At 37.6% G+C, this 24,764-nt stretch overlaps 1 protein-coding gene across 1 annotated transcript in view; it reads left to right on the forward strand.

The window, feature by feature from the left end:
- The window catches only part of CDK19 (cyclin dependent kinase 19), a 169,358-nt gene that overhangs the window by 99,416 nt on the left and 45,178 nt on the right, over positions 1-24,764 (forward strand). The window contains exons 3-4 of the mRNA XM_052645844.1: positions 19,416-19,526; positions 20,954-21,094. Coding sequence (XP_052501804.1) covers positions 19,416-19,526; positions 20,954-21,094 — 252 coding nt within the window. The remainder of the gene's footprint in view (positions 1-19,415; positions 19,527-20,953; positions 21,095-24,764) is intronic.

Raw genomic sequence — 24,764 nt, forward strand, 5'->3', positions numbered from 1 at the left:
TGTTAAATATCTGTGCTGTCCAATACGGTAGCCACTAGTTGTGGGACTTTTGAGCACTTGAACTGTAGTTAGGAACTGAATAAGTACTAAAAGCCTTAAAAAGAGCTCTTCTCTTTTGGTTCTTTTTGTTTTAAGGAGTTAATTAGACAAGTGTACAAAACTATTTATCATAGCATTATTTATAATATTAAAAAGCTTGTATTGGAGTAACACAAATGTACAATTTAAAGCAGCCTATTTGATAACCAGATAGTGGACAACTGTGTAGCTATTAATAATGCTAATATAGATGGACATTTATTGACAGAAAAGCTGTTTCTAATATGTTAGGTGGAAAAAAGTTGGTTACAAAACTGTGGTTAGTATGTTCCTATATTTTGGTGTACATATTTGTAAATATTATGTGTATGTGTTACATACATGTGTACATAGATAGGATCTGGAACCTAGGCATCAAAAGGTTTATCTTAATACTTGTTCTGCCATTTATTACCTTTGTGACTTTGTGTACGTTGCTTAACCTCTGAGCCTTCTTAGGGTTTTTATATATAATATTTATTTGGCTGCTCCAGGTCTTAGTTGTGGCACACAGGATCTTTGATCTTCTTTGTGGCATGTGGACTCTTTGCTGCGGCCTGTGAATTCACTCTTGTGACACGTGGGATCTAGTTCCCTGACCAGGGCCCCCTGCTTTGGGAGTGTGGAGTCTTAGCCACTGGACCACCAGGGAAATCCCAAGCCTCCTTCATTTTTCTACTGTGAAAGAGAGGGAGAAACAGTACCTATCTCATTGAATTCTCTTAAAGATTAAATGAAATAATGCGGCTGAATTATTTAGCTTGGTTCCTGGATAATTCTGTGATAAGGTCATAATAAATGGTAGCTTTTTCATGGTCATAGTGATTGCAATTATTATCTCATGTGTACATGCACAGGAGAAAGTTTAGGAGGTACATATCGCAGTATTACCAAGTTGTCTTTGGTGAGATTACAGGTGATTTGTATTTTCTTCTTTGTGCTTTTCTGTGTCTTCTGATTCAAGTCTTGAAATTGAGAGTATGTTACATTTACAATTTAAAAATGTTTCAAACTTTCTATGTCATTAACATAAGACATACCAGTTAAGCAAAAATGACTTACGGAAAAAGCAAGAGAGTTCCAGAAAAACATCTATTTCTGCTTTATTGACTATGCCAAAGCCTTTGTGTGGATCACAAGAAACTGTGGAAAATTCTGAAAGATATGGGAATACCAGACCACCTGACCTGCCTCTTGAGAAACCTGCATGCAGGTCAGGAGGCAACAGTTAGAACTGGACATGGAACAACAGACTGGTTCCAAGTAGGAAAAGGAGTACGTCAAGGCTGTATATTGTCACCCTGCTTATTTAACTTCTGTGCAGAGTACATCATGAGAAATGCTGGGCTGGAAGAAGCACAAGCTGGAATCAAGATTGCCGGGAGAAATATCCATAACTTCAGATATGCAGATGACACCATCCTTATGGTATAAGGTGAAGAGGAACTAAAAAGCCTCTTGTTGAAAGTGAAAGAGGAGAGTGAAAAAAGTTGGCTTAAAGCTCAACATTCAGAAAACTAAGATCATGGCATCTGGTCCCATCACTTCATGGGAAATAGATGGGGAAACAGTGGAAATAGTGTCAGACTTTATTTTTTTGGGCTCCAAAATCACTGCAGATGGTGACTGCAGCCATGAAATTAAAAGACGCTTACTCCTTGGAAGAAAAGTTATGACCAACCTAGATAGCATATTCAAAAGCAGAGACATTACTTTGCCAACAAAGGTCTGTCTAGTCAAGGTATGGTTTTTCCAGTGGTCATGTATGGATGTGAGAGTTGGACTGTGAAGAGAGCTGAGCCCCGAAGAATTGATGCTTTTGAAGTGTGGTGTTGGAGAAGACTCTTGCGAGTCCCTTGGTCTGCAAGGAGATCCAACCAGTCCATTCTAAAGGAGATCAGCCCTGGGTGTTCTTTGGAAGGAATGATGCTAAAGCTGAAACTCCAGTACTTTGGCCACCTCATGCGAAGAGTTGACTCATTGGAAAAGACTCTGATGCTGGGAGGGATTGAGGGCAGGAGGAGAAGGGGACAACAGAGGATGAGATGGCTGGATGGCATCACTGACTCGAAGGGCGTGAGTCTGAGTGAACTCCGGGAGTTGGTGGTGGACAGGGAGGCCTGGTGTGCTGTAATTCATGGGGTCGCAAAGAGTTGGACATGACTGAGTGACTGAACTGATGTGACTGAAAGATTTATGAAGTATAGATTTCATCACTCTTTTTAGAACTGTAACAACCATTTTCATGGCTATAGAAAATCTGTAAAATTATGGCTGATGGAAGTATAGTAATATAATTGAAACACATTCCTGCACGTAGAATTAGAGTTTTAATCACATTTAAATCTGGGAAGAAACAGTATACACTGAGTTACGTTTTAACCTGCATTCTTCATAATCAAAGCAAAAAATGTACATTTATTTCTATTTGGAAATGTTTCTGTTTTGTAATTGCTTATTTCTAGGGCCCAAATTCAGTAGCTCTAATGGTAGATTGTTGGCAAAGCAATAGATACCTAGTTAGGGCGTTGCTTTGGTGGATAGTCTTGAATTTTGTATTTACAAAATTTTTGGCAAGTAGTCTTTTATACTTCACCTTGCTTAGAGTTCACGTTATATGTCAAGTTCTGCCGTAGGCTCTGGGGAATAAGATGAATGAAAAAGGAGGATTCCAGCCTAGAACTGTGTCTGATCAGCTTCTGTAAAACAGTGAGATGGTATAAGTGGTATGATAGAGATAAGTAAGAATAGTAGGGTATGTCAAAAACCAAAGTCTGCCTACTCAATAAAACAAATCAGAGAGATGAGTTTATTGTGAGGCTTCAACTTGTAAACTGGGAAACTCAAGGCTATGGGAGCAATGAGTTCTGAGTTGCTCAGAGACTAAGTAATTTTATGGGATAAATGTGGAAGTTTTTGGCTTTTTCAGTTGATTCGTTGCCTAGTGGTTTTCTTTTTTGACTTTGGATGGTTTGCTGAGTCATGTGAACAAGGAAGTCCAGGAATGGCATGAAAGACTTGGCAGAGACTTCGCACTTGGGAATTGGCTGGTGTCTTCCATTGATTTCTGATAGGAGCTATAAATTCCTGTAAGTCAGGTTGCCTTTTTACTTACAGTTGATCAACTTGGGTTGACCAACTTCACTGTATCTCTTTATAAGAGACTCTGTTTTGTTTTGGTTCTATAGGTACTAATGAAGAGTGCTCAGTTGTGTGTTGAGAGAGGGTGGGTGGTGGGCAGAGAAAGATAAAAAGGGGCTATCAGGAAAAGGCTTCAGAAAGGACACGATGCTTGAGCTATTCATAAATCTTGAAGCTGAGTATATGAGCATTTGCAGATTGGGGTGGATTGCTTTCTGGAGTGAAGGTATGAGGCACCGTGGTGCATCAGGTAGCCTAGGCGTGGTTTGGTGTGGCCTGAGGTAGAATGCAAGCGGGAGGCCAGCCAGTGAGAAAGCAGCAGAATCAGGACTGTCCAGGAGCTTCAGTGCTGATATTTTCAGGAATATTTTTAGGATAAGAGAAACTGCTGACAAAGTAGCATTATTTTGTTTGATCAGATCTTTTAAAAAAAAAAGTACTCACATTTAACAGATTGTGTAGATTTAGAACTGAGGTGTTCTGAACCATGGGAGTTCATGTGAGATCATGTTTTTTGTTTTGTTTTTTTTTATGTGAGTGGATCTTACCATATCACTACATTGACAACTGAAACTATGTTAGTAGTTCCTAACTTGAGAATACCCTTCCTGAAGGATTTCAGCTCCTTCTTCTTCCTTCCCTAATGACTTAGTTCTTCCCCCTCCTCACCACCTCAGCCTTACCAACAATGACTTTCACAAGGTTTTGTTGCCATGGTTACAGGGACACCTTTAAAGAATTTGTGGGTTTACAAGTTAAGGAAGGGAAAGAAGTTGGAAAAAGATATCGGGTTTTAATAGTTGATTTTTCCATACTGACTTGCTCTTAAGGAGACCATTCTGTTCTGTATCATAATCCAATGTTGCTTGATTTGTTTTTTTCCTACTCTTTTAAAAATGTCAAATCTTCAACCAATTAGATATTCATCTGGGCTAATGTTAGCAAATAATTCTAGAAAGGGTCGTAAGTGAACATCTGAGCATTCCTTCCCTATGAATTTTTCTGTCTCCATATTTAAAAAATATTGAAGTCTTACCTATTGTAACAGAGCAAAACATATAAAACCACTTCTGTGAGCCATTCGTGCCCCTCTATACATAGCCAAGTGGTTTCTCCTCACCATTGACTATCAAGGGCAGCCTGGCTTTTATTGTTATCAGGCTTTGTTTCTACCTTTCACTTTGGTTCAAAAAGTACGGATTGCCCACCACGTGATTGGCCTTGTTCTTCTCCTTGCAGTAAATGACATAAGACAAGCATGGTATCTATCCTCATGGAATTTATAGTTTCAGTGGAGAAAACTGTTCCTTTGAAGCTTCCTGAATACCTCTGATAGGGGTTGACAGATCAATAGACATTTCTCCCAGCAGTTGAAATCATGATCTGTTTTCCCTTCTGAGAGAAAGGAAATTCTTCTTGGGTTTTATAACCCTACATATTCTCTCCTGGAAGAAGGCAGCTTCTACTTCTTGAGCACATATTTTGAGTCTTTGTGTCATCCTCTTTCTCTTAAATACCTCTTTTACAGTTCCTTAAATTTTTTTTTCTTTTTTTTCTCCCCTCAAAATAGCTCTCTGCTAATCAACCTTCTCATCTTTTCATGAAAACATTTCCTAGCAGTTTCGTCTCTATGCTGATAATGCCCAGTTTTTTGTTTGTTTTGCTTCCAACTGAGCACTCTCTCCTGACTTCCAGATTCATATCCAAGACCACCATCAATATGACCTATGGACATCTCAGATTCATTAGGTCTGATTCTAAAGTCAACTTTTTTTTTCCACCTCAAAGTTCTAATGCTTTTTCTTAAATTTGTGCTATTTACCTATTCAGTTGCTTGTAGCATCATGGATCATTTGCCTTTACCCTATCAGTCCCTAAATCCTACTGATTACCTGTCCTGCCTTCTTTGTATCCATCGCCTCCTTTCTATCCTTATTGCTGTTACCAATGTCGGCTACTATCCTCCATCCTTCTCTCTTTTAGATCTGTTGGGCTCATCACTTCCAGCGTCAGCCTTGGCCATGCTGCCACACTTCTGGGGCACAGGTAAATTACCTAAATTTATTCAGTCATGGAACCTATGCCCTGGACAACTTTTGACTTGTAGATTATATGAGAACTAAAAATATATCTAAAAGGAATTACTGATATTGACTATATGCATATATGGAATGACCATACCTTTATCAAGTAATGTATCTATATATAAAAATGTTAATCTGAAAAAATTAGGACATGTATAAAAATATAAGTAATACAAGAGGTCATTCGTTAAATCCCAAATGAGTGGTACATATAGCTGCCATAGGAATTTGGAAGAGCATGAGATTTTTAATAATAAAGTCCTCAATGAATGGGAAGGAACAAAGGAAGTAGAAAGCTGGCAAGGGTAGTGGAGGATGGGGGGTGGATTAAAGGGAGAAAAAGATAATGGAAGGTAAGTAGTAAATTGAAGTTAGTAAAATTAAAAAGCAAGCTTTTTGTGGATGCTCTGGCTGCACAAAATACCTGATGTGGTTGCCGTGTTAGTGAAAACAGTCTTTTTTTAAAATTTAATTTTTATTTTATATTGGCGTAGAGTTGATTTACAATTTGTGTTAGTTTCAAGTGTGTAGCAAAGTGATTCAGTTGTACGTATACGTGTATCCATTCTTTTTCAGATTCTTTTCCCATTTAGGTTATTACAGAATATTGAGTAGGGTTCCCTGTGCTGTGCAGTAGGTTCTTGTTGATTATCTATTTTGTTTATAGTACTGTGTGTGTGTGTTGATCCCAAACTCTTATCTTCCCCCGTACCTTTCCCCTTTAGTAACCATAAGTGAAAACACAGGCTTTTGATTTCATTCCCCTGCAGTCCTTTAATTTTACTTAATTAGGTACTGGACTATGTTCCTAGTCCTGGCTAGTCATTTTGTAGTTATCTGCCCTTATCAAACAGGCGATTGGGCAATAGATTGCAACCAGAACAAATACATCCTTTGGCACCAAAGAAACACGGAATGCATGCCCCCATGATTATTGTCCGTGTTGTGCTTGCATCTCAGCTGCTTGATCTCTTGTCATCATTGTACAGTTCTCAGATAGCCTAGCATTTTAAAAAGTCTTAACTTCGTATCTACTTTTGTGAAACGTCTATTCAAATTCTGTACACACTGCTGAAGGGTTTTTCTTTTTTTCTTAATGATTTTTCATAAGCTCTTTAAATCAAGCAAATTAGTCCCCTAATGGGTTACAATTTGGTGATATTTTCCAAGTTTGTTGTTAGCCTTTGTTTAGAATATGTTTTCTGTACAAGATAGTTTTATAGGCAGATTAATCCACCTTTTCCCTGTGGATTTTATTTAAAAGGAGCTTTTCCTAAAGTGGATGTTTAAGTTTATTGAAGAGTGTGATCAGAATTTATGTTGGAGAAGAACATTTCAAGGAGGACAGTCTAGAAATTTTGACATTTTATATGTTCCTTGCAGGCACCCTTGAGTAGACATTAAATTTCAAAGCTCCAAAATCATTCCAAGAAAACTTACTTTAGGATTAATTTGTCCTCTTTGCATATGTGCTCTGCTAAACACAAAATTATGGAAAATGATAATATTGTGAACTATTTTAACTATTATAGTGATTTCTGGTTTTTTCCTAATCATTGTTTAACATATTTTCTTAAAAACCACATATGTCAGTCATTCTTTTAAAAAACTAAAAAATTAAAGTTACACTCAAAAGAAATAGAATTTATTGATTAAATCAAATAGACCTTTAATATAAAAGAAATAATTCATTTCATTGTGGAAACTCATCCCCCTCAGTGTTTTCTCATAATACATGTACAGATTTCTTAGCAGAGTAGGAAGGAAGTAGTGTTTCCATTTAATGGAAACAATGTAGGGGACGTTTCCTGAGTTATATTTTGCTCAGATTGTTTAGTAGCTTTCCTTATTACTGTTGTTAAAATTCCTGTGAGATCTTCAGGAACTATAAATGGTTAATTTATTTGAGCCTTGACTTCACTGCTTTTATCTTCTCTAGAAGCACGGTGATATGAAATATGTTGAATTATTGGTACTGGTAATTTAGCCATTAATACTTAATCAAACCCATACCTATAAATTGTGTTTATAGGTATGATAAACACATACCTATATGTGTTTAGGTATGTATTTATCTTTATAGAAAGTTCTGGGGTAGGTTGTCTGACCATTGATAATGCCTGTCATTGTGAGAAGTGGAATATCTAACATGCGTTATTAGATAAGTTACTTCAGAAAGCAAAAGTCCTTCCTTCTCCCTACACATCCTCAGTCAGCACCATCTAGGACCTGCGGGTGGGAGAGGAAGAGATGAATGCCAGGGCTACTTGGTTGCCTGGTTTTACTAAAGAAAGTGGAAACTGTACATTTTTAGAAATGTAAGTTAGAAAAATACGAGTTAGAGGTAATACCAGGTAACTTGAGAGTACACTGAGCTAAACATAAGGTTTATCTAGGATACAACTTGATAAAACTACTACTACTTTATTTTGCTGAATTAATTAATTACCAATTTCAAGTTATTTTTTAGGCTTATGAAATTTCTTGAATATTCTTACCTAATTTTGTTTGAAAGTTTCTTGTTGATGAAAAAATAATGGCATTTTTGAGAACAGTATTCTCTCAGTGTGGAATAAATGTCATGTAACCATCGTGTTGGAAATCAATTCTTGTACTATTGCTTTCATTCTCTTATTCAGCAGAACTTGTTGAGTGCCTACTTTGTGCCCAGGTCCTGTGTTGTAAGTGGCTTTATAAATATTCATCTGAAAAGAAGAGAGCTGAGCTCTATTATAGATCATAGAAGTCTGCCATGGCAGATTTAGAATATGGAGGGATTTCATTTGACACTTGCTCCTAGAAGATGAATGATAAAGGAGTTCTTCGATTCAGTGTATTCATGGCATGATGAGAATATCTGTTAGTACACTCTTCCTGCTGGTTGAATCCCTGTCATTCTCAGTTTTCTTTCTCCAACACGCATACTTCATTAAGAGTACCTTCTCTGATTTTCCAGACTAGGTCATGTCTGTGTATATGCCTATTCTGTATTTTTCTTAATAGCCTCATGGTGATTACAGTTTTAAAATTTGATTAATCTCTTAATCTGCTTGTCTCTGTTAAGCCATTAACAGAGGCTTAACAGAGGCTCCCTGTGCCTGAAATTTGCTGGGCACTTAAATATTTATTAATGAACTGTGACTTTTAAAAGTCATTGCTACCTGCTGGGTATTTTCCAACATGTTTTTGCTTCATCTCCACGCCCCAGGGCAAGGTTTTATGGGAGATGATAGGTAATGGGCAGAATTCTGTGCAGTGGAGACCTTGGGAACATGATGGTGATTGTATAGGGAGTATTCTGAAGGTGAAAGCTGCAGTGTATGTCAGTTATGACACCCACTTTATTAGGGCAAAGTTCACTGTTCCTAACCTGGGTCTTATCTACCTGCCTCATCTTTGGTTAAAATCTTTACAATCTAGTTTTATCTTGAATCTCAGGTTCTCCCCCCATCAATAAATTATTTATAAGAAAAATAGATTTAGCCTTTGGCATGCATGCGTGCATGCTAAGTCACTTCAGTTCTGTTCGACTCTTTGGGACCCTATGGACCGCAGCCCACCCAATTCCTCAATCCATGGGATTCTCTAGGCAAGACTACTGGAGTGGGTTGCCATTTCCTACTCCAGCCTTTACTGTAGATAGTCTTAAATGTTTTATTTGCAGGTTTTGGAGCCATTTAAGATTTTAGGATGGGAGAGTTAACATTATTAGACTTCTTATTTTAGGAAGATATTTTTATTTCAGTGCATGGGATGTAGTAGGTGATATGCATGTCAGTGCATGAGGAGATAGGTGACAGGTCCTCACTCAATTAATTCAGCCAGCATTTGTTGAATACCTACCCTGCGTCTGGCTTGTTGACAGGGGAAATGTAGAGATGGAAGAAAGTTCCTACATACTAGAACCATACCAGTTTGATCAAACCAGTCAATCCTAAAGGAAATCAACCCTGAAAATTCACTGGAAGTACTAATGCTGAAGCTCCACTACTTTGGCCACCTGATTCAAAGAGCTGACTTATTGGAAACAATCCTGGAAAAGATGCTGGGAAAGACTGAAGGGAAGGAGAAGGGGACAACAGAGGACGAGATGGTTGGATGGCATCACCAACTCAATGGACATGAGTTTGATCAAGTTCTGGGAGATGGTGAAGGACAGGGAAGCCTGGCGTGCTGCAGTCCATGGGGTTGCAAAGATTCAGATACAACTGAGCAATTGAACAGCAAAGAACCATGTAGTCTATTGGGGGGAGGGGCTCAATAATTAAACTGTGTCCTAATTTAATTAATGTCATGTTCAGAGAAATACAGTATGGAAGGAACACAGGAGAGGTAACTACTGAAACTGGGAGTTTCAGGGAAGGCTTTTTAGAGGCAGTGGTAAACCAGTCCTTTCTAAAATGCAAGTAGGGGTTAATCAGGCAAAGAGGATAGGAAAAATCTGTCCAGGCAGAGACAAGAACACATGTGTAAATACCAGTTAAGGGTTTATTTTGATTATCAAGGTGAGAATTCCTGAGTGATATTTAAAAGATGTCATATACAGCACTTGAACACTGATTGGTTTTAAGGTTTTACTCGCCTTGGTGACTGGGATGTACTGATGTAATTCTGAGAACAGTGGACCCACCAAGAGGTAGGGGTGAGCGAGTGATGTTCAGTTTTGCATCTGTGGTTTTTATGAATGCACAGTCGGAAACTGGTGTGAGTTTAAGGGTGAGATGAAGGGTAAAGATTGACATTTGGGATTCTCCATAGGAGTCGTGGCTAAACCTCAGACATGTGGGTAAGATACCAAAAGAGGCTGCAGAAGAGAAGAGAAGAAAAAGAAGAGGACTAGAGACAGAGGGGAATAAGAAAATTCTTTTTCCTTTTCAAGGCAGGAGCTAAATAAGGAGTTTTAAGTTAGTTTATTTTTTCTCCTCATTATATTTCAAGGAGAAAAAAAAGGATAAATGAGGAAATACACATTTGTTCACATTTATTGAAACCCTAAGACATTAAAAATATGCCTAAAGTCAAAGATAAATTTAGTTTTGATAATTGTGAAGATAGGGAACGTTTTCGGCAAGGATCATTGAAGCAAGAAAAGATTTTCAGATAATCCCTCAGTGAAACAGAATGCTCCTGAGAATTCCAGATAATTGAGATTTTACTTTACAAACTCTTTATTTTGAATTACATCTGTTTTTTAAAAATATTTTAAGTTCATATATTCAGAATGCTGTTGATTTATAAGAAGTGTATTCCATTTTCTCATGGAATACATTGCATAAAAGGTTAAACACACTTTTAAAAGAACATATATGTGATCACAGTCACAGAATGTAAACTTCTTATTTACTACAGCTCTCACTTGGTTTCAAGTCTGTTTCTCAGACCAAGTAGTTAAAGTCAGAGAAAAGGAAACTAGATTGTTGCAAAGTGTAAAGTGAAATGACCTTATAACTATACTGTTGTTATAGAATCTACTGGAGTCTTAGGCACTTTGGGAAGAAGATACGATGGCAGGAGGTGGTGTGATGGCATTCCCCGTCGCAGCATCTCTCTTGCAAACAACTATCTCTGACTGCCTGAGTGCTTAGCCTTTCTCGCTTACGTACAATAATAACAACTATTGCTTATCATGAACTTGTTGCATGCTATGCATGGTACATGTATCATCTCATTCAGTCCTCACAACATCCTTGCCAGGAGTGGTTGCTGTAAGGGTAACAACTGTAGTTTGCCAAGTATTTAATATTTTCCAAGCATTGTGCTATATGGTTAATGTACATTCATTTACTCCTTACAGACGCTATATGTTTGTCAGTAGATATTTTTATTCCTCCATGAGGCTCAGAGGGGTTGAGCAACTTGCTTTATGTCATACAGCTATGGTCAGGGCTCAAACTCAGGTCTCTGAATTCTAAAGTCTGTACTCTGCATTATACCTGCTGTCTCACTATTAACTTTCGTGGGTGGTGATGGGGAACATTGACCTCCTAGAAGCTTATGACAAGTACCTAAGCAGTGTCAGTAGAATAAAAGAGAGCAAACAGCGTAGGGCCGCCTTGAGCCAGGGCTGGGGTGCTGTTTTGTAGAGCCCTCTTCAGAGTGTGAGTGCCACCTGCTGGAAGGTTGTAATGTTTCTGTGTGCTTGTGGAGTCCTTCTGAGGTTGCCACAGGTGTGAAAGAGTCAGGTTTCAAAACGCTAATTCTTAAATTTCATTTTAGGAATGCTAGGGCATTTTGAAGTTAGGTAAATCTCCTATTTGCCATAAACTTTGTTTCCTCTTTTATCTTCTTCTTCTTTTTTTTTGCAGAGAGGGAAGAGTTACACACTTTAAAAAAAGATACAATGAATGAATGCTTTCTAAAATAAAGTTTTCTAAAAATAAAGATCAATGGTCAAATGAATCATACTGTTACTTATAACAGATCAAAGAAGAATAAAAAATTGGAGTCACTTTGAGATAAGTGAGTTATTGAAGTATAAGAGGACCCTTTCCATTTAGATACCCTGAAAAAGGAATCTGGAAGCCCTGGGGGCATCAGAGACTTCGAGAAAAGAAGGTGAAGATGAAAGAGGAAGAAAGATGTGTGGATAAAAATACAAATGGATTCTGTAATTGTTAGTCTAGCACAAGGCTCCCCAAATGGAGTCAGAATTCTAAGTAGTGCTTTAGAGAAAAAAGTTTAGGGTTATAGCTTTAGATTGTTTAGGACAGTGTATATATCGTCACTTACTTAGATGCCCGCATGGAAGGGGGATCAGATAAAGTCTTGGCATGCCCACTGCACATTCTTCATTAAGGCTCCTTTGGGATCATGTTAGTGCTCTTGTAAGTGTCTGGCACAGGAGATGTTATCACTTAGTGTGGGGCTTTCACAGGAAAATCGTGCTATGCTAAACTGTTCTTTATGTGATTAAAGCATGTTTATAGTTGTATAATGTCATGTTGAACAAATATCTGTGTGACAAGAGATTAAAAGTTCATTGGTAAAATCTGATATTGCCAAGAATTTGGGGAAGTACAAGTTCAAGCATCTCCTTTCTTTTATCCCTTCTCAGATCAACTGTATAAGAAGCTTAGCTTGCATGATAGTATCTTATCTTAGCAGGTAGAATTCTGGAGGGAAAGAGCTGTGTGTCTGTGTGTGTGTGTCTGTGTGTGTGTGTGTATGCATGTGTGTAAAATATAAAGGTAATGCTCATTATAGGAAACTTGTAGAAAAATAAGAAAGAAAAAAATCACACATTATTCACTGTCCAGAGATAATTAATGTTGTGGTTTATTTCCTCTTTTATAAATGTATTTTATATTTTGCATATTTTATTTTTTTAATAGAAAAGCATACAAATTTTATTTGATGTTAAGCTTTGTGTGACACAGGGGCCTTTCTAGAAGTGAAAATGCCAAGAAATGGGTAGGCCTGAGACCTGATATGCCATTTTTAACAAAGAGCAATTAATTGTAGGGACGTGACAAGACAAAGGAAAGGGTTTAAGACTTTGAGGGGCTGCAGTGTGGGAAGGTAAATATATAGGGGAAACCAGTGGAAGATAAGGGCTGTCTTAGCATGGTTTGTCTGTGCTGGTCCAAAGCAGTGCCGACTTTCTGTCTTTTTCATGGTCATAAAACTTCCCTGGGAGAGGGGATTTATGGCAGTCCTCAGTTCTCAGTGTCTACTTTTAGTCAGGTAAGGGAAACTCTAGGAAGGCTTCTTTCTCCATCTGTTGAACCACAGATCCCTTCACTGCAGACTCATTCTTACACCAGAGTGTCACATTTTGGGCTGGTATGTTCTAATCCTCTTCACCTTCCCCCCGAATAAAAGATGAAATTTAGATCTGATGAAGGCAAAGAAATGGGAAATTTTGTTCCAACTTTCGTGGTTGGGGGTGGGGGGAACATACTGTTTCCCTTTCTTTAATTTTTTTTTTTTTAAATGGAAGTATTGTTCCAGGTGCACACTGTGGTAATTTGATACTTCTGTACGTTGCAAAATGATCACCACATAGCCTTTCTATATCACATCACAGTATTATAGCATAAGTCCTTTTTCATGTATTTTAAGACTCTTGACATATATATCTGAGACTGTGATATATGGATATACCATAATTTACTTACCAGTTTTTTCAGTGTTGGCCATTTGTGTTGTTTGCTGTCTTTGTTTATTTGTTCCTTCAGTAGATAGAGAATGCACTTGTGTGGCATTTGTAGCATATTTATTTTTTGCTGGCCTTGGAAGTAATCACTGCTTTGATCAACCTGTTTCAGTTCCTCAAGTGTCTCCCTTTGTTCCCTGTTCCTTTGTATCATTTTCTTCAGGATTTTGTAGCATTTATTGCATTCACAGCCCTTTTAAGGAATACCCTCATAGTACCCTTTTGCTTTTTCAGTTCTATACCAGGTTAAATATTTCACCCTGAGCCATTAAGAGCTATGTTTCTGTTCTTTACATCAAGCCAGCACCCTTATGCTTTTGCTAAGAGTGGTGCTAGTTGAGAGAACAATTCCTTTTTAAGCCTAAAATAAATGTAGCTTGTGGCAAGTCTGAGTCCCTAAAAGAACTATGTTAGACATAGTCTGCTGCTGCTGCTAAGTCGCTTCAGTCGTGTCCGACTCTGTGCGACCCCAGAGACGGCAGCCCATCAGGCTCCCCCGTCCCTGGGATACTCCAGGCAAGAACACTGGAGTGGGTTGCCATTTCCTTCTCTAGTGCATGAAAGTGAAAAGTGAAAGTGAAGTCGCTCAGTCGTGTCCCACTCCTAGCGACCCCATGGACTGCAGCCTACCAGGCTTCTCCGTCCATGGGATTTTCCGGGCAAGAGTACTGGAGTGAGGTGCTGTTGCTTTCTCTCAGACATAGTCTAGTCAACTTATTAAAAAGACAAAATCATTCAAAATGCCTTTTGAAAAGATAGCAACGTTTTGTAATATTCCAAGCTACTTACTGGTTGATTTTTGTAAGAATCAGGTAAATTCAGTAGATTTAATTCTTTTGACAAATATTTATTGAGTACTTACTATGTGCTCATGACCATATTAAGCCCTAGGAATATAAAACCAGCAGAAACTTTGCCTGCTTGGAGCTTGTATGTTAATGGAGAGAGATACACGATAAATAATATAAAATAAATAAACAATACCTAGGTCCTCTACTCCTTAAATGAAGCCTTGGGAACAGATTTATTTTCAATAGTTTTTTTTTTTAATTTTAGAAAGATTGTGTGTGTGTGTGTGTGTGTGTGTGTGTGTGTGTGTGTATATATATATATATATGTATATATATATATATATAATATATTACCTAATACCCAGGGGGAATTCTGATGCACCAATCAAATCTAGTAGTTTCTCTATCATATTAAAAGTATGAGCATTCACACTCAGTTGGATTAATAAAGACTATAGCAGCTTCATGTTATTGCTAATGAGATACTTCTATAAAATGAATATTAAAGGATAATTTTCAAAACAGATAAAATTATGACTGTGATCCAGATATAAAATGAGCACATTTTAAAGATTTTATTTAACTTATTAAATAAAGGAACCTAGTAGATAGTATAACCCGTTCAAAGAAGAATCTATGGGCTTCCCAGGTAGTGCTGGTGGTAAAGAACCTGCCTGCCAACGCAGGAGACATAAGAGATGTGGGTTCAATCCCTGGGTGGGGAAGATCCCCTGGAGGAGGAAATGGCAATCCACTCCAGTATTCTTGCCTGGAGAATCCCATGGACAAGGAGCCTGGCAAGTTATAGTCCATAGGGGCACAAAGCCTTGGCCATAACTGAAGTGACTGAGCACGCAAAGGAGAGTCTATAGGACAGACACACTTGTAGGTCAGGAATATTAAAGTGATGTCCAATTTAAGGTAGCTTTAGCATCTTCCACAATGGGAGAGTGAATGTAGATAAGCAAGAATTATTCTGCATTATCATCGGTTATCTATAATGTGCAGAGTTGTACAATAGCTTCCATAGCATCAGAATCAGATAACCTGAAAGAATGTGCCTCTGACAATGCGTTTTTTCCATTGAAGTGTAAAAATTTGTTTTCCTACCCGAGTTACTAGAAAACTTCTGGTTTTCTAAGCTCTCTAGAATTATACCTAAGGGATATAGACCTATATACTATGTTCAGTAGTGATAATACTTTGCAGAAAAATAAAGAAGCAGCGGGATGGTTATAATTTTAAATAGAAGGACCAGAAAAGATCTGAGGAGAATACTGAGGATTGAGAACTTTTGCCTGAGTAACTGGAGTGATGGAGTTGCTATTAACTGAGGCTGGGGAAGAGCAGTTGGGGTGGAGGGCAGCGGAGGTGGAGATGACAACCTCAGTGTGACTTTCAGACGTTCAAGGAGAGATGTTGAGGCATTTTTGGTACATATACATAGCTGGACTTCAGGGAGTAGGCGTTGACTAGAAATAAACGTTTGGGAGTTAATGTGTATAGGTGACATTTAAAATCCCCAAACTGGATGAGATCACTTAGAAAAGCTCCTTCTACATGCCATACCTTGTGCTAGTTCCTGGAGAGATAAATTTAAAATTGTCTTTGCCCTCAAGGAGCTTATGGTCTACCAGGGGAGGCAGATGTGAAGTGAAAACAGTATAAAAGTATATCAGTACAACTGTACATCAAGTACACAGGATTCGGTTAAGTCATATCTGAGTTATCCTAAACTCCATCACCCTCACAGTCGCTTGTTCAGTGGCCCAGCCATCAGACACGCACAGAAGAAGGTCACAGCGTGGTACCTTTTATATCAGCTGGCTTCTCCCCTAACCTACTGCACCCAGCATGTTTCTAGTGATCCTGGAGAACCTCACTGGGGACACTTCTGCATGGCCTGCAAGCCTCCTCATTATGTGGCCTTTGCCTTACTGCTTGCTTTAATTCCTCAGTTCTGTCCCTAGTGACAGAGATGATCAGTTTTGTATTTTTTTTTATTACTGTATAGCTGACATACAATATTATATAGGTTACCAGTGTACAGTATAGTAATTCACAATTTTAAAAGGTTATACTCCATTTATAGTCATTATAAAATTTTGGCTGCATCCTCCGTGTTGTACAGTACCTCCTTGTAGCTTATTTTGCACCTAGTAATTTGTGCCTCTTAATCCCGTATCCCTATATTGACCGCCCCCCTCCATTGGCTACCACTGGTTTGTTCTCTTTACCTGTGAGTCTGCTTCTTTTTGTTATGTTCACTAGTTTGTTGTATTTTTTAGATTCCACATGTAAGTGATGCATACAGTATTTGTCTTTCTCTGACTTATTTCACTTCGCATAATGCCCTGCAAGTCCATCCAGGTTGCTGCAAATGGCAAAATTTCCTTCTTTTTTTATGCTTGTAGTCTGTATTTTGAAACACCATTCTGATTGTTGAGTGAAAAATGAATTAGGAGAGGGAACAAAACAAACATAGTTTGCTATTTCTTACTCTCTGCTTGCCTTCACACTGATATTTAGTGATTTATAAAGACCTGTAGGGTTGGAATTCTCTGGTGGTACAGTGTTTAGGACTACACAGTTTCATTGCAGTGGTTTTGGGTTCAATCTCCAGTCAGGGAACTAAGATCCCAAATACCATGTCACATTCCCCCTGCCAAAAAAAAAAAAAAAAAGACTGGAAGGGTAGAAAAAGTATAATAGGTATGCAGAAATTGCAAGTGTATATTGCTATACAGTGCAATTTTGGGGATTAGGGGAAATTTTCTAGTAAATGCATGGTGTTGCAAACTTTACACTCTTCCCTCCTGTATTTCATAGAAAAGGTAACCTGAATGGCAGTTGCTAAAAAAAAAATCAAATATAAAATTACTATAGGATCCAGCAATTCTACTTTTTGAGTATATTTTAAAAATTGAAAGCAAGAAGTCAATAGATGTTTGTACATCAGTCTTCAAGGCAGTGTTATTCATAATAACCAAGGGTGAAATCAACCCAAATGTCCATAGGATGATGGGAGGGATGAATGAATAAGCAAATGTGGTATATGCATACAATGAAATATTATTAATACATACCCTTAAAAAGAAAGGGAATTCTTTCCTACATAGATACATCCACACAACACGGATGAATCTTGAAGACACGTGAAGTGAAGGAAGCCAGACACAAAAGAACAAATATTGAACGACTGCATTTATATGAAGTACTTGGCATCATCAGATTTCTAGAGACAGAAAGCAGAACGGGAGGAGATGGGAATGGGAGATACTGTGTCATGGACAGAGCGCCAGTCTGTGATGATGAAAGGCTCTAGAGGAGGGATCGAGGGGTGGTTCTGGAACGCAGTGTACTTAATGCCCCTGAGCTACACACTTAAAAATAGTTAGAATGGTAACTTTTATGTCTATTTTACCACAAAAAAGTGACCTGGAAATACCTTGGAGTTGTAAGAAAGAACCAGAAAGGTTCCTATAAGCTAATACTGTGCTGGATAATGAAAGATTTACAAGAAAGTAAAACATAACTGCGATCTTTTGTGTAAATATTCATACTTGCTTTGATTTGCATAAATGGTTGGAAGACTCACCAAGCAACTAAAAAAAGTTCCTTCTAGGAGGGAGGCCAGCCTGTGGTCCCTGGGGGACGGAGTGGTGATGAGGCATTTCAATGTGTTTCCTTTAACGTACATTTGAGTTTTGAACTGTGTAGATGTATTAGATGTATTACCTATTCCAAATAATGTTTAAACATGGAACTTAAGGTGGAGTCACTGTAGAGAGATCAGTAATTTGTAGTCACAAAAAAGCCTAATTTTTTAGAGGTGTTGATTAAATACTGCTACATGTGACATGCCCTCTCCCAGACAGGTGGAGTCCAGGGTTCAGGGGTCTGTGCCAGTGTTTGGTGTTTTGGGAGCTTGGTTTAGGTGTAGAAGTGAGTTTTACCTTTCCTTCCCCTGCAGGCAGGAAAGAGGACATATTCTGGATAGACATTTAATAAAGTCAAACCCTCTAATCTAATATTTTTCTCTGCCTCGTTGATCTGTTTGTATGTCTGTCTTTCCTTCTGCATTGTGGGAACAGATGACAAGGACTTTATCTGAACTGGAAAAAGCATGGACTTTGGAATCAGGCAGAACTATTTAAATCCAAACCTCTTCTCTTTCTAATGTTTGACTTTGGTCAAGTTACTTTTTAACACTGAACCCGAGCTTCTGTGTGCATCGTAGGGTTGTTGGAAGGATTAAGTGAGAGAGAAAACAGGTACATACAATCACCTTGCACATAGAAATTATTCAGTGCGAGCTTTGTCCCCTCTTCCTTTGTGTATTTTCCACGGAACTTTACATTTAAAAGGCATTTGAAGTATTTAACAAATTGACTGTGTTTATACCTATTAAGTCTGAACCCTGGTTAAGGACGGTATGAGGCAGGCATATTTAGAAGACTTCCACCTTGAGCAGCTAATGTTATTGTTGCTAAATATTTCATCAAGCAACTGCCTGTTATGGGCCAAGAACTAAGTTTTCACTTGCTGATATGGTCTATCTTTCCTTCTTATTATCAGAGTCCAGCTTGAAGCTTCTGCTTTGTGAAAGGTCTAGTCTTTTCTCTGTTTATAGGGCCTCTTTTCTATACCAGTTTTATCAATGGGTGTGAGACTCATTCTGTTATGCTCTCTACTCTTCTGAAAAACCTGTCTCAGGCTCTTGGCATGGGTTAGTTAGCTAGGGATTGATAAACATCTTTCCTCCTTTTGTCAAATTGAGCACATACTATGTTGGAGTGGATATAAGCAGTATTCCTGCTTCCCTAGAAGCCTTTCCTCTAGTTAAAAAAAAAAAAATTACACACATTCCAAAATACACTTCATTATTTAGCAATATGGTATTATTTTTGTTTACTATTTTACATCTTACCATGTAAAAGGGTCCCGTTTTCCAAACATACATATTACAGAGAAAGGATTGGAAAGAGATGTACCAAGATGTGGACAGAGTTTATCTCTAAGTTATGGTATTTGGGTGGTGTGGTTTTTTTTTAAACACTAGTTATCTGGATGGTCTAAATTTTCAAAAATTTCATTTTGAAGTTATGGGGAGTGCATTATTCTCTGCTAACAGAATAGTGACCCTTCTCTTCCTCTTGCCTTCAGCTTTTGCGAGAATTGAAGCACCCTAATGTGATCGCCCTGCAGAAGGTGTTCCTTTCTCACAGTGACAGGAAGGTGTGGCTGCTGTTTGATTATGCAGAACACGATTTATGGGTAAGTCTAAACTCACTTTATTTTTAGGATAATAATTTTATATAGGTATGAAGAATAAATGTATGTGCTCCATACTGCTAATGTACAGAAAGGAAAACTTGCTCTGTTGACCATAGTTTCAAAATGAATATACTAAAGGTAAATTTTGATTTAAAAGAATTAGAGTAATAAACATGAACATCCTGTTTTATAGTATTTGTCACATTCAGAAATTTCACTTCAAAAAATGTTCCTGAGTGGGAGATTGTAGTTTTAGGTAATTAATGGCAGTTTCCTAATATGTTCTAGGGAAATTACTTTCTTTTGCACTGCACACATATTTAACTGTTCATATTTAACAGTTATGTGCTTGTGAATAGTTTTCCTCTCTAAGTGAAGGTCCTCTCTTGCAGCATTTTGCCATTTAAAATTTACTCCACCAAACAAATATGTACAGGTCTGCAAATATTAGGGATTTTTTAAAAACAATAAATAAAAGAAGCCAAAAATTCTAATTTCACATGTTTAAAGTTAGGAATCAAGTCATTTAAACATTTTATCCCAGGAGCTCCCAAAAGTACAAAACAAATTCAAACTTGGCAGTAAGTTCAAACTTCAGATAATTAAATTTTGATTCAATAGAATGTGGTTTGTCATTTATATAAATTATAACTCTTTTCAAGAATAACTTTAACAGACTAATAGGCCTTGAAAGAAATTTCCTTATAGCAGATATTGACAAGAACCTCTTCTGTCACGGATATCTAGTACCCATGTTGGCATGTTTTGGGCAAATGTTGGATGGAGATGGAGGTGGATGTGGGAGTGCAGGGGGCAGGTGGAATTTCTTCCCCTCCCACAGTATAACATGTGTACATAAAAATTTGGATATGATGATCCGGTTTATATTTATTTCAATGCAATTGGATTCCCCATTTTTCTCTTCCTGCTTGTGTCTAGTGACTGCTATTTACTATTGACTACTCAGACTATATCCTAATTTCATTATGTGACAAAAGAAGGTGGAACTTTCCAATAATTCTGATATATATGCAGTCAGTAATGTTACCCAAATGCACTAAGTACTAACTTTATTTTATAGAACAGTAAAGATTTACAGAGTTTTTTTCCTCTTTTCCTTCTGTCAGTAGAGAATATAATTAATGCTATTTTAAGGCAGGGTTTAAATTATAAACCCTTTTTACTTCTTGGTTTTACTTAATGCAGATCTTAGTGGTTTCAGTAAGTCATCATAACAACCACATTAATAATGTCACATTCACCTTCAATATAGATTCTGTTTTGGTTGGAGCTTAGTATTTATTTTTCTTTGTGTCATTATTGGCCTTTAATAAGTAATCTTAAAACGTACTTATTGCAGCCTTTATTGTGTTTTTTTGACATAGGCAAAGACTATGTTATTCTAATATATATTTTCTAATTTTTAGCATATTATTAAGTTTCACCGTGCATCAAAAGCAAATAAAAAGCCCATGCAGTTGCCAAGATCTATGGTTAAATCATTACTTTACCAGATTCTTGATGGGATCCATTACCTCCATGCAAATTGGGTGCTTCACAGAGATCTGGTAAGTATGTTTCTTTTAAATTGATCAGTGTTTTGTTCTCTCCTTGTAAAAATAACTTTTCTTCTTGGTACAGTTATGATGAACATTAATTATAGAAAAATTTGAAAATGCATGTAGGCAAAAAGAAGGAAATAAAAATCACCCATAAGGCTATGATCAAAAGAGTACCATTATTAACTTTTAGCGTATGTTCTTTCCTTGCATTTACACACAACTGTTAAGTGTCAATGTGGTTTTTAACAAATGACCTGCATAATCTTAATGAGATGGCTGTACGTAAAACAAATACCTTTTAATCCATTTTGTTTTTCATAATTTTGCTTACTGTTCGTAAAAATGTTAATAATTAAAGACTGAGTTCTTATTGTTTTCAAAGCTGAACTGAAATAATGACATTGCATTCAGTAAGTAGAATTAAGTAAATGAATAAATCTAACAGGGGAAATATACTTATTAGGCATATTAACCACAATTCAAATATTTGATTTTACTTTTTTACTCAGCACACACATAACAAAAATTTAATATCAAATTATACGTTATACATCTTTTCATTGTTATTATTTTAGTTTATGTTGATGAAATTCTTTTGTTTGTTCTTAAGAAATATGGGTGCTGAATAGCTGTAATACCCATGAGTTTATAATTGGAACTTTTATTTTGCTTAGGCTTTTGGAGATTCTAGGGATATAGTAGGGATAAATCTAGGTCGACTCAGTTCTTTTAACTGAGGGGAAGTATTTATTATAGAAAGGAATGCTACCTTGTCAGTTAGGCCTAGTCTTCCGACTTGAGCGTCTCGTGATATGGCATTTAAGTTAAATTGGGGGCCAAAGGACAGCACAGAGCTGCATTTACCATTTCAACAGAAGCATTTCACCTCATAATTTTAAACTGAGGTTCTCATTGCATTCCACGTATCTGCTTTACTATTACCTGTGAATCAGCATGTATGAAAATAATTCTTGGGTACATGAAGTTCTAGGTCAAACCCTCCTTCATAAATGGTTTTAGATTTTAATTTGCTACTTAATATAGCCTTGTGAGTTATATTCTTGAGGTCATATTCATGTTTGAATCATTTATCAGAATCCTTTACTGAACATTAATCTCAGCTCTTCTTTTCATAAAATTGTATATTTCTTCTAAGTAGGATGTGTCGTTAGTGTGTTAGTTGCTCAGTCATGTCCCGCTCTTTGCAACCCCATGAACTGTAGCTTTCATGAAGATTAATCTCAACTCTTTTTTCGTAAAATTTTATATTTTTTCTAAGTAAGATAGTTTGACACATTTTACTTGTGATGGCACTGCCTGCATGTCCAGTAGTACTAAAACCTGGCATAGCCAGGACTCCGTTTTCTCCCACCCAAACTCGCTACTGCTTTAAGTCCTCTATCCTGGTGATGGGGACTTCCCTGGTGCCTCAGATGGTAAAGAATCTGCCCGCAATGGAGGAGATCCGGGTTGGATCCCTGGATTGGGAAGAGCCCCTGGAGAAGGAAAGGCTACGCACTCCAGTCTTCTTGCCTGGAGAATTTCATTGACAGAGGAGCCTAGTGGGCTACAGTCCATGGGGTTGCAGAGTCAGACACGCTGAGCGACTAACACTCATAGACATCCTGGTGATGGCACAACCCTCCTTCTAGCCGAGACACTTCTTTTACCACTTGCAGACCCTTGTACTCCACATCTGGAGCCTGTCTAGTCCGGTCAGTTTCCCCGCTGAAGTCTCTCTTGCATTCATCTGCTGCTATTCCTAGTGCCTCATTCCTAGTTCAGGCCTTTCCTTTCTTTTTCTTGTAGGATGGTGCTAGCCTCTTGTCTCCTTGTCAGCCATCCTTTTCCCTTCCAGTCCACTGTAGACCTTCAGAATAATTACTCAATCCCTGCTCAGGAACTTTGAAATAGTTCCTCACTGCTAAGAGATTAAAGCTCTCATTCCTTTTTTGGCTTCTGAGGTCTTGTCAGGTATACCTCTAGCTGCCTTTAAAATTTTTTTCCTATATCCCTATAATCTCTCACATACAGTATACTATTGAACTACTGATTATTCCTTAGATCCTCCTGAGATTTCCTGCCTCAGTGGCATTTATTTCTCTTGTCTCCTGTCTCCACGTATTCAGATATTACCTGTTTTTCAGAACTTGCACAAATGGTAAACTTATACTCATATCCATCCCTACTTGGAAATAATCTGTCCTCCTTGTTGGTTACTGTTGTACTTCATCTTTGCTCCTCTTCTGGCATTTGTCTGTTAGCACTATAGTAATTTATATAGATGTCTAGAAGATGTTCTAGGCCATAAAGTCATTGACAGAGTAGGGTCAGTGGTTCATTTTGGTATACTACTGCTCTGTATACAATAGATACTGAGTAAATATATTGATTATTACAGCATGTTTTTTTATTTCCTTGTATTAATACGTGCAAAGCATGGACTGGGGAGGACAGTACAAACGTGACTATATCAAGACTTTCCTAGGAATTTAGGTTGAGAGAAGAACTAGAACATGTACACAGATAATTATGCTACAAGACAGATGAGAGAGGTTGTGATCATGGCCATGTGAGAAGCACAGACTGAATGCTACTCAAGGTGAGAAGAGGTTCTGAATGGAGGCAGAAGCGAAAGCTTCAGAGAGGTGCCGTTTATAATTTAAAGAGAGATTTGAGAGATGAGGGTAACCTAGTGGAGTGTTGGATGTGACATTTCTGCGGGGAGAAAGCACTTGAATTATCTCAGAGAGAATATGTATTTCTGTCAGGTTCAAAAATGGATAAGCTGAATTAGGGTAGTATGAAGTCAGACTAGGAAGATATGAGTTGGAGCCTGATTGAGGAAGGCCCTAAATATCAGGCTAGGGAGTTTGTTTGTTTTTAAGTACTGAAAGTTTGTAAGCAACAGAATTAAGGGTTTTTTTCCTGATTAAATTATTTTTCCCTATTAAAGAACCCACCACTGATTCTTATTACCTCTTACATAGCATGGACTCCACACACACACACACACACACACACGCAATATATATTATAGATATATTATTGAATTATAGTTGATTTACAGTGTTAATTTCTGCTGTACAACAAAGTGATGCAGCTACATGTACACTTTTTAAAAATATTCTTTTCCTTTTCGGTTTATCATAGGACATTGAATATGTTCCCTGTGCTGTAGGACCTTATTGTTTATCCATTGTACATAGACTAGGTTTCATCTGCTAACCCCAGCCTCCCATTCCATCCTTCCCCCAACCCTCTTCCCCTTGGCAACCACAAGTCTGTGCTGTATGTCTGTGAAACGGTTTCTGTTTCATAGTTAGGTTCATTTGTTTCATATTTTAGATTCTCCATACAAAGGATATAATGCCGTATTTGTCTTTCTCTTTCTGACTTAATTCCGCTTAGTGTGATAGCCTCTAGTCGCATCCTTGTTGCTGCAGATGGCGTTGGTGTTTGCTTTTTCGTGGCCGAGTGATACTCCATTGTATCTGTGTACCACATCTTATTTATCTGTTCATCTTGTCAGTGGGCTTTTAGGTTGTTTCTGTGTCTCGGCTGTTGTGAATATTGCTGCTGTGAACATAGGTGTGCTTATATCTTTTTGAATTACAGTTTTGTCTGGATACATATTCAGGAATATATATCCAGACAAAACTATAATTTCCAGGAG

Source organism: Budorcas taxicolor, chromosome 9 (genome assembly GCF_023091745.1).
Source record: "Budorcas taxicolor isolate Tak-1 chromosome 9, Takin1.1, whole genome shotgun sequence".
Lineage (NCBI taxonomy): Eukaryota > Metazoa > Chordata > Mammalia > Artiodactyla > Bovidae > Budorcas > Budorcas taxicolor.